Here is a 16,294-nt window from a genome sequence, read left to right as displayed (position 1 = left end):
GATCTCATATGTCAAGTGGTGCAGCCAAAAAAAGAAAGAAAGAAAGAAAGAAAAAAAAGATCAAATACCAGAATTCTAGTCATTGGCTATATGTGAAACTTTGTTAAAAAAAAAGGGGAGGGTGGGGGAAGGGTCACGTTTCACTCAACCTGTCACAGAACGCTGTTGTGAGTATCAAATAAGAGATGTGAGTGTTTTTCATGAATTGTTAAGTGTCATAAACATGTAAATAATTATTTTTCTTATGTGGATTAAAAAAATTTTTTTTTCACTTCAAATGTATTTCAAATGTTATAAACATAGAAGTTAAAAAACAATTTCAGGGACTTCTCTGGTGGTCCAGTGGTTAAGACTCTGAGCTCATAAGGCAGGTGGCCCAGGATCGATCATGTCAGGGAACTAGATCACACATGTCGCAACTAATAAGACCCAACACAGCCAAAAAAATAAAATTAAAAAGCAAAACAAACAAACAAAAAAACAATTTCAGACAACTCTTTACTGAATTAACAGACACGAGGAAAGACGTCCTGAAAGGGTACACACTCTTACCGTGGAGGAGAATCATCTTGCTTTTTAAACCCAGGAGGAAGAGCTGGTCCAAAAAACCCTTCATCATCATCTTCGTCGTCGTCATCTTGATTTCTCCTCAGTTTTCTGAAAACATAGTGTAATTTTGTGCATGTATGTCAGAAGCTTTTTCATAGGGAAATTTTAATTTTTAAAGGCATATTAACTTCAACTTAGTTGTATAAACTCTGAAACAATAAATTTATCTTGCCAAGTAAAAAAAAAAAGCTACCACAGATCTTATATTAATCTTTTCCGGGAATTCACTTGAGGTCTAAAATAGAGACTGGTTACTTCTTTACAGCAGTAGTGTATCAATTTTCTATATTTTCTGTGTTGATAAAGACTCTAATCAGTGAAGTTTCAAATATTCTACTTGCAAGATATTTTTAAGCAAAGAATTTATGACATTGGCTTTTAAATTCACTTTTGTAAGGGTTGCTATTTTTGTCCCTTAGTCATTAAAATGCATTTAAAAAAAAAAACCCTTGCTATCCAATAATAAAGATTTGATTTCTTATCTACATGGGCCTCTGGTGAGTAAGGCTAGGTCAGAGGGAATTCATTTACTTAAACAAAAGGCACACACTGCACATACAATTTTTAAAAGAAGATGTATGGTTTATTCAGAATATTTAATCACTTCAATAATACCTTATGGAAAAATCCTTTATATAAGACGTTTATTGAAATTCTAGATATCTCTGGAGCTATATACTACTAAGATACATTTTTCTATAAAAGGTATAGTTCATGAGGAAATGAAATATGAAGTGATTTCTCCTTGTGCTGTATAAATACAGGTTATGATAGCTCCTTGAGAAAGTAAAGGGAAAGCGTTAGTTGCTCAGTTGTGTCCGAATCTTTTGCAACTCCACGGACGGTAGCCCACCAGGCTCCTCCATCCATGGGATTCTCCAGGCAAGAATACTGGAATGGGTTGCCATTTCCTCCTCCAGGGTGTGTTCCTGACCCTGGGATTGAACCTGGGTCTCCTGCACTGCAGGCAGATTCTTAACCATCTGAGCCACCAGGGAAGCCCCTTTCCAGCTACCTACTCTAACCAATATGTACCAGATTTGGAGCTTGGTTTACCATTTAATGTAATAACGGACTGACCGTGCTGGTGGACCAGTGTCGTCGTCTTCAGATTCTTGATTTCCTTCTTCAGATAAAGAACTACTGTCCTCGTCGCTGTCTGATGATTCTGAACTGCTGCTTTTATAATTAGGAGGCAGAGCTGGTCCTGCAACTGAAAAAGATGTCTTGTGTTTGTCGTAAGTAATCACAACTGTTTCAGTGAATCTCTCAGCTCAGGGGTCCTCAACCTTCAGGATCGAATGTCTGATGATCTGGGCTGGGGGCACATGTACTAATACTAAAGTGCACATAAATGCAATGTGCTTGAAATCACTCCAAAATCACCCCCCTACCCCATCTGTGGAAAAACTGTCTTCCCCGAAATGGGTCCCTGGTAAATACTTCTAGAGACATAACTTAGAAAATAAATTAAAAAGATGACTGTGAACATGTGGGAGGGTAATTTTAAAGACAGAGGTCAGGGAAGGTCCCCCTGAGAAGACATTTGTACGGAGACTTAAATGATGACAGTGGCCATTGAACAATCTAAGAGAAGAACATTCTAGATGGGGGAATCACTGCTGCAAAGGTCCTATGGAGAGAACAAGCTTGAAGTGCTTGAGGGACAAAGCGGCTGGGGTGGCTAAAGCAAAGAGAGCAAAGTGACAAGGCAAAACCTGATGGTATAAAGGCGTTAGTTACGCTGTATGCTTTGGGGTCAGACTCTAGCCATGAATTCCAGCTCAGCTGCTTATTAGCTGTGTGATCTGAATGTTATTTAATCTTCCCATGCCATGCCCTCCCTTTTTTTCTTTTAAATAAGACTGACTGACTGATTTTTGGCTGTGCTGCACAGCATGTGAGATCTCAGTTCTCCCACCTGGGATTGAACCCATGCCCCCAGCGGTGGAAATGTGGAGTCTTAACCGCTGGACTGCCAGGGAAGTCCCTATCTTAACAAATTGGATGCATTTTCTTCTATATATCATTACATAAAGGAAGGACTTTTAGGACAAAAAATGCTAAATTTGTAACACAGCATGCCTAAAAAAGAACAATCAAGCAGCAAAAGGCGGAAAACATTAAGAATTAAGGGACAGAACTCGTGTCTCCCACTGCTGTTTAAGAATGCAGAATAGTTAATGTCTTAGTATGTGAATGTTCCTCAACCATAAATGGAGATTACATATGACTTCTGATTGTGATGAATAATGCCCTTACTGATTTCTGGTTTATCTCTGTATGTAGTACTAATCCCAGAGAAAGCACCTTTTACAATATAGCAAGGGGAGAACACCACCTTCCACACATAATCCTTTCTTCAAAATTCTAGGGGGGGCGGGTCATAGTTTAACATGAAAGAGATAAAAGTTAAAAGTTAAAGTGGAGTCACTCAGTCGTGTCTGACTCTGTGTGACCCTGTGGACTGTGGCCTACCAGGCTCCTCCGTCCACGGGATTTTCCAGGCAAGAGTACTGGAGTGGGGTGCCATTTCCTTCTCCAGGGGGTCTTCCTGACCCAGGGATTGAACCCAGGTCCCCCACACTGCAGACAGACACTTTACAGTCTGAGCCACCAGGGAATCCCTTGAAAGAGATTAAGAGATTACATTTCATTCCCATGATTGGTTCTTTCCATCTTCTTGTTTCTAAATATTAAGGAGGGAATTTTTTCTTTTTCCTTTATTTTTTTTCTCTTTTGCTCCTTTCTTTTCTTATATATGGGTGTTATCAATGTAATTTGTCGATTTGACACTACTGGCTAATTTTGGGTTGATTCCAATCAAGATGAGGTTTTAATACTCTTTTGTAAAGTTCAAATGATTAAAAGGTTAAGTGGGTTAAACATGTGCTGTATTATAACTAAGAGATGAATCTGCCTTGAATTTTTAAAGAAACACATGGGTTATATGTTTAAAGATGGGAATAAACAGACGAAGACAAAACTCCTCTGAGAAGAATGTAAGGCCTTATTTTTTAAAAAAATGATCCCAGGAAAAATAATGTAAAAAAGTAACATTCAGAATATAATTCTTGATTTTCCATTTGGGTTGTGTCAAAACAAATAATTATTACACAATAAGATAATACTAAGAAATGGTAATATTAAAAAAAGAATATTGAAAACATAAGCTAGTACAATATAAGCACCATTACAGACTTTCTAATAAAATTGAGGATATGCCTGGCTTCACTTTTTTATAGAACTATAGAAAATGTCTCAAAATACTGTTTTAGGTGCCTGTAATGAACAATTCCATCTCACTCCTAGAGCAGTGATGCATGTTATTAAGGCAGCTCTCCCACCGCAGTGGTAATTTTACCAATAGATTACAACTTCCATAAGAATACAGATTATGTCTTATATACTCCATTATGTTCCCCTTGTAATATCTATCAGACAGAATTATGCAGACACAAAAAGGACTCAGTATATAGCACATCAAACCTCTACAGATCAGTGACTGATCGTAACAGGAAACACTGATTCTGAACACCAATTAAGTAAAATGTTATTCCCTCTAAAGCAATTCCATTCTTCTCACTAGTACGTTTATACGACAAAAGAATTACACTCATATTATGTTTTCAATTTCAACAGTAAAAATTTAGGGACTTGCCTAGTAGTCCCAAGCTTAAGACTGCACCTTCCAATGAAGGGGGTTCAATCCCAGGTAAGGGAGTGAAGATCCCATGTGCCTCTCAGCCAAAAAAATCAAAACATAAAACAGAAGCTGCATTGTAATAAATTCAATGAAGACTTAAAAAATTTTGTGGAAATTTGTTTTCTCTTTTGTTTCATACAGACTTTCACAATAATCTTGATTTTGCCTGTTGACAGGCAAAGTCTAAAATATTTACCGTCTGGTCCAGGAAAAGCTTGCTGATCCTGTGACAGGCTTAAGTCACGGAAATATCAAGAAGGAGCATCCAAGTATCTTTTGATGGGAGTAGGTAGTGACATCAGAGAAAGCTGCCTACAAAGAGCGCTGGGTGGGCTGAGGTCAAAGGATGAGACTGAGTTAGCTGGGCAAAGGGAGTGTGGGTTGGGGCAAACGTGGTCCACGCAGAGGGAAAAGCACCTGCAATGCCCTGCAAGCCGAAGGGGCTGACGCATCTAGAAATGTGCTCAGAGTGGCTGGAGCCAAGAGAGGAGAGAAGGAGGGATCATGGGAGTGGGAGTGGCGGGGGGGTGGGGGGATGTTGCTGCGAGGTCAAGCAAGGTCAGGACTGAAAAGAGTGCCTTGAATTTAGCAACAAGTTGCTGAGAAGGACTTCCTGAGCAGTTCAGTGGTTAAGAATCTGCCTGCCAATGCAGGGGACCTGGGTTCAATCTCTGGTCCTGTGCACCAGAGCTACTGAGCCCGTACTCTAGAGGTCATGAACCACAGCGACCGAGTCCACGTGCAGCAACTACTGAAGTCACGTAACCTGGAGCAGTGAGAAGCCCACGCACCGCAACTAGAGTAGGCCCGGCTCATCACAACCAGAGAAAGCCTGCAAGCTGCAATGAAGACCCAGTGAATCCAAAAATAATATGTAAATAGAAAAAGCTATTAATGAAAAAAGGTGCTGAGAGACAACTGGCGGATTGCTTATTTTCACAGTGAAATTGGTGAGAGCAGTCTCCGTGGACTGGGAAGAACAGAAGCCAGGATGCAGTGGGTTAAGAAGAAAACGGTGAAGGTCCAGAGCTGGTCCGAGAGAGACAGCAGCAGCTACAGGGGGATGTGGAGTAGTCTTCAGGAAGATGGGAATGATCTGAACGTTCCACTTAAATGTCAAAGGCAAAGAACCCCCAGGGGAAGTGAGGGAAGGGGTTTTGAGTAAAAATGGAATGATTAGCCTTGGAAGGAGGTAGTTCCCCTCTTCCACTACAATCAAAGGGAAGCTGAAAGAGCCGGGCAGAGATGCAGGAGAGTTTTTAGGCATAGTACCAGAAAAGTGAGGAAGTTTTTTTAAGATGGTTATCTACTTTTTCTGTGATGGAGGGAGAGGCTAAAGAAGAAAGAGTAGGCTTTAAAAAGTCAAAGCTGATCACTGGGGCGGAGAGCTGTGTGGGAAGACATCACAGGATGGCAGGGCAGAGCTGAGGACCCAGCCAGGGAGGAGATTATGGTTTGTAGCAGCAGTAGCCTGTGGAGGGGCGAGGTTTCATCTAGCAGCGTGTGGAAGCCTGGGTGTGGTCCACTAGAGGTGAATCTGGACTGAGCCAGGGTGGAAGTTTTGTCAGACGGATTTACAGAATTACTGGATGGGAAAAGGCAGCGGAAGACACTGACAAGAGAAGGGACGAATGGATGGACCACAGAGGCTAAGTAAAGCAGGGACAGAAACAATAAAAGGAAGGAGGCCCGCCAGGACTGAGGCAGAGAGGCTCAATGACACTAAAACCAAAAATAATTAAAAAAAAAACTGTGATGAGAGTAACCAAGCATATTAAAAAGCAGAGATATCACTTTGCTGACAAAGGTCTGTACAGTCAAAGCTATGGTTCTTCCAGTAGTCATTTGTGGACGTGAGAGCTGGACCATAAAAAGGCTGAGCACTGAAAAACTGATGCTTTCGAACTGTGGTGCTGGAGAAGACTCTTAAGAGTCCCGCGGACAGCAAGGTGATCAAACCAGTCAATCCTAAAGGAACTCAGCCCTGAAATATTCACTGGAAGGATCGATGCTGAAGCTGAAGCTCCAATCCTTTGGCCACCTGAAGCAAAGAGCCGACTCACTGGAAAAGACTCTGAAGCTGGGAAAGATTGAAGGCAAAAGAAAAGGGCAGTAGAGAATGAGATGGTTAGATAAAATCACTGACTCAATGGACATGAATTTGAGCAAACTCTGGGAGATAGTGGAGGACAGGGGAGCCTGGCATGCTGCAGTCCATGGGGTTGCAAAGAGTCGGACACAACTTAGCGACTGAACAATGAGAGTAACCAAGAAGAATGATGGGGTTCTGGCTGAGAATGACACTGAAGTTTTCAGCGATGTGGAAAATCCCTGGTGGTCCAGTGGTTAGGACTGCGAATCTGTGGTCTCACTGTGGAGGGCCTGGGTTCAATTCCTGGTCGTGGAAATAAGATCCCACAAGCTACGAGGTGCCTTCCTCCCTCCCCAAAAAAGTTTTCAGAAATGGAATAAGGCCCGGTGTGTGACTGCAAATGTAGCTGAGATGAGTGGTATGAAGGTCACTGCAGATGAAGAGAATAAAGTCAGAGTAAGAAAGGTTCAGGTTCCACTCAGCTTCCACAAAGCAGTATCTGGATGTTGGGACTTGTCTCAAGAAAACATCTGCACCCCAGTTTTAAAACATGATCTCAGGGGACAATTCTCAAAATTCAGTTTTCCAGAGTAGTCAAATAAAATTAATTTGGTCCATCTCAAACCTGTGTGCTAAATAAAACTTTTCTTTAGTCATTGTTGAAGGGAACTTTCCTTGGTAAAATAAACACCTAACTTTTTAAAAACCGTAGTGAAAACAAGATCTGGAAAGAAACCTCTAGGTGGAAACATGGCCTCTGGGTAGTCAAGAGGAAGTCAAGGCAAATTAGATTCAGAAATGGGAGGGTTATTCTTTCAGCTTTACTGTTTCCTAACTTCAGTCAGCCCCAGGCTACACATTAGAACAAACATGAAAGGAGATGGATGCTCAGGGAGGGGTCTGAGAATCTTTTTTTTTCGGCAAATACGAGGTACCAGTTATGTGTTAAGACTAGAAGACTACTGAGTAATGGGTGTAGACAGCTGTATCAACAAGTTATCTCAAGTTTATTAAATACCTGTTGTATTTAAGTAGAAAAAAATTTAAAAAAACCCCATGGGTAAAGAGGGGGCGTGACAGTTTGCAAAGGCTTCACTGAGCTGACGTTGAAGTTAGGGCTCAAAGGATGAGGGAGGGCCTGGCGGGCGGGTAAATCGCCGCCGCTTACCGGGGCTGGAGTCCCGCTCCTCGTCCTCCGCCGACCCGCCGGCCTTGAACCCGGGCGGCAGGGCCGGCCCAATCAGATCCCTCGCCATCCGCGGGGTCAGACACTGAAGACGCACACAAGTGTCTCCAAGCAGAGTCAGAACTCCACGACGGGCAGCCAGCGAGCCGCCGAACGCTAGGGAAACTCTTCCGGCGCCGGCCGATGACATCTCAGCTTGTGATTGGCTGATCCTTGCTATTGACGATAACGGAAGTGACGCCTAAGGCTTGCTGCGCACTCGCACGCGGGGTTGACTACCAGGCGGGTGGCGATGGGCGACCCGGCTGGTGGTGCTGTTCCTCCCGCCGGGTGGTTCCCAGCCCCCGAGCTGACCCCGACGCTGGGGCCTCTACGCGACCGAGCCTCGCGGCCGAACAACTGGATGCTGTGGGCGATGCCGCCGCCGCCGCCGCCTTCGTCGCTTCCCGCAGCAGGGTCCGAGCCTGCCTTAGAGGCACAGCCCCGCGAGGAAGCCCGCACTTTCCCCGGGGCACCTCCCCCCTTCGACGCCCACATTCTCCCCGGGGCGCAGCCCCCCTTTGACGCCCAGTCCCCCTTCGATTCTCAGCCTCAATCCAATGGCCAGCCTTCCTGGAATTTCCAGGCTTCAGCGTCACGGTACTGGACGCAGTCTCCTGGTGGTTTTGCTTGGCATCAGCAGCCCCACAGCACTCCAGGTAGGTTGTTAACGCCTCTCCGTACCACCTCTTATCTTTCTTTTCCATCCCTATTTCCTCCTTCTCTTCCACCCTTGTTCCTCTCTCCTCTTCTGATACTGCCTTGCACTTTGGAGTCCGGTCATTAAAGTCTACAGTTTGTTCCACAGTTACGTTTTCCCGACTTGTTCATTTAGTTCAGCAATTATTTGGTTAATTCCAACTATGAATCAGGACGTGAGGGTACAGCAGTGAGCAACAGTCAGGAATCCTTATCTTAGGCCTGGACATCTGGTGTAAGATGACAGACAATAAACAAAATGAAGCAATGCGTATTAGAAGGCAGTGAGTGCTGTGGAGAGAGAAAGCAGAGTCACAGGCAGTGCAAATTTAAATGTCAGTCGGTCATGAGTAAGGTGACATTGGAGCAGAGACTTAAGGGAGGTGAGGGATCAGTTGTTCTTTAGTAGCTAAGTCATGTCTGACTCTTTGCAGCGCCGTGGACTGTAGCCCACCAGGCTCATCTGTCCATGGGATTTCCCAGGCATGAATACTGGGCTGGGTTGCCATTTCCTTCTCCAGGGGATCTTCCCGACGCAGGGATGGAACCTGAGTCTCTTGCAGTGCATATGTCTGGGGGTTGACCATGCAGGCAGAGGGACTTGTAAGTGCAGAACTTGTAAGGCAGGAACTGTGTGTGAATCACTATTCTTCCTAGAAAGGGTGGAAGTGAAAGTCGCTCAGTCGTGTCGGACTCTTTGTGACCCCATGGATTGTAGCCTGACAGGGTCCTCTGTCCCCGGAATTCTCCAGGTGAGAATTCTGGAGTTGGTTGCCATTCCCTTCTCCAGGGGACCTTACTGACCCAGGGATGGAACCTGGGTCTCCTGCATTGCAGGATGATTCTAGAAATGGTGGGCTGCCACTATTTTAACTCAAGTATTTATGATGTGCTCTAGCAAAATATTAAATAATCGTACAGTTTTTAACATTTGTGAATCTCTTTTTGTTTTCCAGTTAAACATTCTTATTTTCCACAAAAGCATGATGCAAGGGTCAATGACTTCAGCGTCTCTCCCAGAAGAAAACAGAAAAAAAAGGTATTTTTAAAGATGTTCTTAAATGTGACACTTTGGTCCCTATGTCACTGCTTCATATCTCATCTGTCAGAACTGTTTCTGTTTTGCATTCATCACTGACACACCATAGCTTTGCTGTAAAAGTATCTTTAAGAGTCTTGGCTGTAAGTAAAAACTTCAAGCAAAATCTTCTTGTGAAAAAGTGGAGAAATTGTACAAAAAGAAAACAGTCAATCCATTTACATATAGTATCAGGAGTAAATATGGGGAATTATGATTACAGATAAATGTAAATGTTATTGAACTTCAATAAAGTAAAAAATATATGCTGCAGCTGCTAAGTCGCTTCAGTCGTGTCCGACTCTATGTGACCCTATAGATGGCAGCCCACTAGGCTCCTCTGTCCCTGGGATTCTCCAGGCAAGAACACTGGAGTGGGTTGCCATCTCCTTCTCCAATGGATGAAAATGAAAAGTGAAAGTGAAGTTGCTCAGTCTTGCCTGACTCCACTAGCAGCTTGAGAGGGGAAGGATGAAATGAAAAGTTTTTGTGTATTTTCAACCCTTGATTATATTTATTCAGAAACTGAGCCTTAAAATAGACTTCCTTTATTCTGATGTAGCTTAACAATCTGGTCTTTCGACTTTTTTTTTTTTTTTTAACTGAATGTCTGTCTGTTTTATTTCCTTCCCTCTTTTTTTTTTTTTAAATTTTAAAATCTTTAATATAAATAATGTCATTAGAATAAATTGAATAAGATCTATATCATGAAGTTACTACTCTTCATTTTGGTATCAAACTGCATTGCTGATATTTACAAAATACTGTGAGTGTATAATATATTTAATAACATAATCTCAACATTGAACAATTGGAGTTTACTTCCTATATAGTCTTATCATTGTAATAATTTTTTTGTTTTATGTTTAAACATAAAAATAGTAAATTGAGAATAAGAAAATAACTATTATTTACCTAGTTATTTTTTTTCATTTAGTAGTTATATGTATACACACACATTGTTTTATTTATCCTAAAGAAAGAAATGCTGTTTTTACCCTGAATATTTATTTTTAGGTTATTTTGACATATGCTCTACTGCATTTTAATTAGATTACCAATTTGAAGTCTATTAATGGTTTATATTAACTCTATTCAGATTAAAATTTTTTTTGGCCATGCCTTGTGGCATGTGGGATCTTAGTTTCCTGCGTGCCTGCTCAGTCACTCAGTTATATCTGACTCTTTGTGACCCCATGGACTGTAGCCCACCAGGCACCTCTGTCCATGGGATTTCCTAGGCAAGAAACGAGGAGTGGGTTGCCATTTCCTCCTCCTGTGGATCTTCCTGACTCAGGGATCAAACCTTCACCTCTTGCATCTCCTGTATTGTCAGGCACATTCTCTACCACTAAGCCACCTGGGTAGCCCTGAACAGGCATCAAACCTTGCCCACTGCATTCAAAACACAGAATCTTAACTGCTGGACCACCAGGGAAGTCTTAAAATTTTTTTTAACAAACCTGGCTTTTCCTCATGTATATGTTAAAGAAATAGAATCACCCCTTCATTAGAAATATATTCAGAAGCTTCTTCCACATGTAAGAGTATGTGAAAAATCAAAGCCTACATATTTTTACTGCTGATTGAGTTCTCACCCAAAGCCTAATGCTTCTTCATTTTTATTTGCAGAAAAGAAAGGAACCCGTTTTTCACTATTTTTGTGATACCTGTGATCGTGGTTTTAAAAATCAAGAAAAGTATGATAAACACATGTCCGAACATACAAAAGTAGGTTTCTTGGTTGTCCTGATTTTATTTAGCAAAATGGGTGTATTTGGTAGAAATTCTGAGCTTTCTTCCTGTAAAAGTGTAGAGTTATCATAGGAATGTTGTTTGAAAACAAGTTGAGACAGTAACCCTGGGATTTGCAGTTTGAGGGTGGGGAGCTTCCACTTCAGGAGTTGGTGAGATGGCAGCAGAGGAGAAGGGAGGGCTGGCAGCTGTTGAGAAGTAAAAAAAGCTAGGAAGTTCTTAGTTAGGTAAGTGCTCTACAGTTTGTAGGAGTCATGCTTGACTTTAGGAAATAAGAGCATTTTACAACATTGCTGATGTCCTGCGTTCACTCAAATGGAGAAGTGAATGCTATGTATTATTGTACTATATACCTTTAGAGCGCAACTTGGTTTTGGAGTGAGTTTTGTCTTGCTATTGACTGAACTGAACTGAACTGATTGTTGTAAGTATTCACGGATAATACCACATAGACAGGATACTAGGTAATAATGCCAGAATATGTCTGTATGTATAGTAGAAGGGTATGTTTTTTATGGGAAATGTTGAATTGAATCTTTTTTTTTTTTCTTAAAAAAAAACAACACAAAACTCTGTACAGTGCCCTGAGGTAGATTGCTCTTTTAGTGCACATGAGAAGATTGTCCAGTTCCATTGGAGGAATGTAAGTTGTTTTTTTTTGATAAACGCTCTTTTTATTTCATTGATCTGTTATCTTCATAGCACTTTATTTACATAGCCTAATAATAAGCAACATTCATGAGCCTTTGTACTTGATAAGGCATTTTTATAATCCATTATTCAGTGTCATCATCCACTGTGGACTAGATAAATCTTGGCCCTGTTTAACAGATTTATAAAATGATTTACCCAGGGCCTCAGAACTCATTCTTGCACTTGGGTTTCTTAGCTGCAAATTCTGTGCTTGTTTTACTAAACTGTGCTGTTTTAGATTGTTTTGTGTACTCATCATTTCTCTAGCTAACTCCCTCAACTATAGTCAGTCAGTCATATGAATATCTAATATTACTCAAGAAATTGATGACATTTGCTTTATAACCAAGATTATATCATGGCTTGCTTTTCTTTTTAATCAATAGCACTAAAGGCATGAAAAAAATTACTCTTTTTTCTTTAAAGGAAAAGTCATAATAAGTATAGATAAAACCTGTTTGCTTAGTTTTAAAATTCTCTGCTAGTAAATGTACTGTTGGGTACAGTGTCTTCATTACCTCCTATAATTCTTGAGATTTAGTCAAAAACATACAGTATGCTTCCTGATATTCAGCAGGCCTTTTCCCCTTAGATGCATGCTCCTGGTATGAAGAAAATCAAGTTAGACACTCCAGAGGAGATTGCAAGATGGAGGGAAGAAAGAAGAAAGTGAGTAAAGAGTTCAGAACTTGTGCAGCAACTTTGTTTTACCCTGGCAGGGCTGAGTACTTCAAAATAAAGACCATCTGGCCCTAAGGAACAATTTGAAAAAGGAAATTTGGTCTTTTATAACATTGCAGATGTTCAGCTCAAAATGCAATGGCACCCCACTCTAGTACTCTTGCCTGGAAAATCCCATGGATGGAGGAGCTTGGTGGGCTGCAGTCCATGGGGTCGCTGAGGTTTGGACACGACTCAGTGACTTCACTTTCACTTTTCACTTTCATGCATTGGAGAAGGAAATGGCAACCCACTCCAGTGTTCTTGCCTGGAGAATCCCAGGGATGGCGGAGCCTGGTGGGCTGCCGTCTATGGGGCTGCACAGAGTTGGACACGACTGAAGTGACTTAGCAGCAGCAGCAGCTCAAAATGGCCAGTCCTAACTTTTGTTGTTATTCTTCAGAATTGGCTTACAGTGACTTTGAGAGTATTGTTACTTGATGTATGATAATCACACAATTTTTATTGTAGTTTTGATTCATTGCATCCCCTTATAATCTTGCTGCTAGGAAATGGGACTGTCAGCTGTATCATATGAGGCTATTATGAAATGTAGCTTTTGGTAGACCTAATAGAAACTCTTCATAAATAACTGATGTCATAATGGGACTTTTCTCTTTGAGGGGAGCCACTATGTGCCCCCTCAGTTTGATGTTCAGTACAAGGCAGTGATGGGTGGTGCTATTTAAAAAAAAAAAAAGCATAATATTTTGCTATGTTTATTGTTTTGATTATTTTTTAAAAAGTTGTTGAATGCTTGCAGTATGCTAGGCAGAGGGAGTATAGTGACAGAATAATACAAGTGCCTGTCCTTATTTAAAAAAAGACAGGGGACTTCCCTGGCAGTCCAGTAGTTAAGACTCCACGATCCCAATGCAGGCGTCATGGGTTCGATCCCTGGTTGGGGAACTAAGATCCGGCATGCCACATGGCATGGCCTTAAAAAAAAAAAAAAAAAAGCAAAGACAAGAAATATTTTCCTGTAATTAAAGTCTTAAGAAATTTGAGCCTTACCATGACGACCTGTAGTTTTATGCTTACCAGGGAGGAAAGCTTAGTAGGAATCTAATCAGAAATGGCAACCCACTCCAGTATTCTTGCCTGAAGCATCCCATGGACAGAGGAGATGGGCTGGCTGCGGTTCATGGGGTCGCAAAGGGCTGGACATGACTGAAGCAACTTAATCACCATCTCCATCCGGAATCTACCAGTGAAAAATCCCATGAAGGTGCTATTATATTGTTTTCTCAGGAAGGACCAGGATACCTCATCCTGAAGCACAAGACCAAATCAGAACTATTAGCGGGTGATCAGCTGTACTTTTAGGTCAATAGCTGTTTTTCTGAAATTAAAAAATGAGAGCTTGAGGTAGAAGGTTGTTCTTTACTGCTGTTTAGTTGCTAAGTCGTGTCCACCTCTTTTGTGACCCCATGGACTGTAGCCTGCCAGGCTCCTCTGTCCATGGGATTCTCCAGGCAAGAATACTGGAGTGGGTTGCCATTTCCTTCTCCAGGGATCTTCCCGACCCAGGGCTTGAACCTGCATCTGCTGCATCCCCTGCACCCTTTACCGCCGAGCCACCAGGGAAGCCCTAGTTAGGAAGAGTTATCCTCAAAGGTCAAGATGCTTAAAACCTTGACCAGCTGATACAGCTTGCTCTTAGTTCAGCTTAAAGTTTTCAACTTTAATCCACTGTGCGTATGCCTACGTAGTGTTATGTCAGATGTTACACTGTTATGTGAAAAAGTGAGTTACTGCCCTTTAAAGCTTTACAGGTAATTCTGAGGAAAACCAGCAAAAAGATTTAGAACCAACTGAGAACAAATAGCTTTCAGTAAACGCGTGTATGCTGCTGCTGCTACTGCTAAGTTGCTTCAGTCATGTCCGACTCTGTGCAGCCCCATAGACGGCAGCCCACCAGGCTTCCCCATCCCTGGGATTCTCCAGGCAAGAACACTGGAGTGGGTTGCCATTTTCTTCTCCAATGCATGAAAGTGAAAAGTGAAAGTGAAGTCACTCAGTCGTGTCTGACTCTTCGCGACCCCATGGACTGCAGCCTACCAGGCTCCTCCGTCCATGGGATTTTCCAGGTAAAAATACTGGAGTGGGGTGCCATTGCCTTCTCCAATGCGTGTATAGATGTCAGTTATTAATACTGTGCACAGAGTTGGATGAGTTTGGACAACCAGAGGAAATAAACCTGGATCCAGCCAGTCAGCATGGACTCAATGGATTTAACAGAATTTCAAGAGCATTTTTGGCCAACAAATGTAAGAATCTTGGTCACCAGGAGTACGATGTACTAAAATGCCTTTTCCTTGTTATCTTCTGGCAGAATCTTACTTACCTTGTGAGACTTGCTTAAATGTCACTTCATTTGTCATTCTCTTCTTACTCTTCATTTCCTCTTAGCTCAGTGCTGTTGGAGCACCAGTCTGTAATGAGATAAGGAGCTTGTACCAGAATGTAAATCTGTACCTTACTCCCTTCATTGAAGAAGTCTTGGTAAGAAGTAGTTAGCTAACCTAAGTATTTTGCTTAGGGACATAGTTGATTTATACCCTGGCCTAGGTGTAATGGATAGGCTGCCAGTCCATGGAGCAAACTACTGTAAAGTATTGTTCACTACTTTCTGTATGAATACATAGCTCATTAATAGAAACAAAACAGCATTTTTTGCATTATAAGTGGCCCTAGTCTTAGACACCTTTGATTCTGCTGCTCTTTGTACAGTACCTGGAATTAAGTATGTAGAAAATAAGTATTTGTGGACAGAATGACTGTTAAATGGTACAGTATGGGAAGAATCTGGTGGCTCAGATGCTAAAGAATCTGCCTGTAATGCAGGAGACCCCAGTTCGGTCCCTAGGTCAGGAAGATCCCTGGAGAAAGGAAATGCTGCCCACTCCAGGTTTCCTGTCTGGAGAATTCTATAGACAGAGGAGCCTGGTGGGCTACAGCCATGGGTTCACAAAGACTCGCACACGACTGAGCAACTAACTTCAACTTAACATGAGAGGAACCAGTCTTGGCATTGATAAGAAGCCTTAGTCATGGCATAGTCAGACTTAGAAATCAAAGAAATCGGGACCATGCCTTGATTTGACTTAGTGAAGAATTCGAAGCAGTGCATGTAAAGGGTCTTATCTCCTCTAGGTGGCTTCTTTACAGGTAGAATGCTTTTCTCCTCGTGATTCCACATCACTCTGGTTTTTTTGTTTTTTGTTTGTTTTACTTGTTTGTTCTTTATCTGTTGGTTGTATCTTTTTCTCATTATTTTGCATGGAGGAGTGCTCACTTCAGCAGCACAAACGCTAAAAAATTATTTTGCACAGAGGAATAATCAAACAGGAGTTAGCTCCACTTCCTGGTACTTAGTTTTTGAGGCCCTGGTGATGATGGTATTGAAGATTATATCCTGTTAGATGGATCAGAAGTGTCCTACCTGCAAAAATTTTTCCCCACTGACTTTCTCCCACTGACTTTCCTCTGACTTTGGTCAGTAGGAAGTTGTTGCAGCTCAGTGGTGCTAGCCAGTGTTGTGCTGATAGATGTTTAATTCTTTTGAGGAATGATAGACTAGTTGGCAATGATTATGAAGCAACTACCGGCTTCCCTGGTGGCTCAGAGAGTAAAGAATCTGCTTGCAGTTCTGGAGACCTGGGTTCGATTCCTAGGTTGGGAAGATCCCCTGGAGAAGGAAATGGCAACCTAACT

The 16,294-nt window shown here is 41.9% G+C and overlaps 2 protein-coding genes across 4 annotated transcripts in view; one reads left to right on the top strand and one right to left on the bottom strand.

The window, feature by feature from the left end:
• Positions 1–7,728, bottom strand: part of GPALPP1 (GPALPP motifs containing 1) — a 29,076-nt gene extending 21,348 nt beyond the window's left edge. For all 3 annotated transcript variants that reach the window (XM_068984604.1, XM_068984606.1, XM_068984605.1), the window contains exons 1-3: positions 7,576–7,728; positions 1,690–1,822; positions 553–657 (exon numbers count right to left, since the gene is read on the bottom strand). In XM_068984604.1, the coding sequence (XP_068840705.1) occupies positions 553–657; positions 1,690–1,822; positions 7,576–7,663 (326 nt within the window). In that variant the 5' untranslated portion in view covers positions 7,664–7,728. The remainder of the gene's footprint in view (positions 1–552; positions 658–1,689; positions 1,823–7,575) is intronic.
• A 156-nt stretch (positions 7,729–7,884) lies between these two features.
• The window catches only part of NUFIP1 (nuclear FMR1 interacting protein 1), a 32,621-nt gene continuing 24,211 nt past the window's right edge, over positions 7,885–16,294 (top strand). The window contains exons 1-5 of the mRNA XM_068984613.1: positions 7,885–8,291; positions 9,288–9,370; positions 11,042–11,140; positions 11,745–11,807; positions 12,450–12,526. Coding sequence (XP_068840714.1) covers positions 7,886–8,291; positions 9,288–9,370; positions 11,042–11,140; positions 11,745–11,807; positions 12,450–12,526 — 728 coding nt within the window. The 5' untranslated portion in view covers position 7,885. The remainder of the gene's footprint in view (positions 8,292–9,287; positions 9,371–11,041; positions 11,141–11,744; positions 11,808–12,449; positions 12,527–16,294) is intronic.

The sequence above is a fragment of the Capricornis sumatraensis genome, chromosome 12 (assembly GCF_032405125.1).
Source record: "Capricornis sumatraensis isolate serow.1 chromosome 12, serow.2, whole genome shotgun sequence".
In the NCBI taxonomy this organism is placed as follows: Eukaryota; Metazoa; Chordata; class Mammalia; order Artiodactyla; family Bovidae; genus Capricornis; species Capricornis sumatraensis.
Note: the sequence above shows the minus strand (reverse complement) of the source record. Positions and strands in the feature narration are given on the sequence as shown.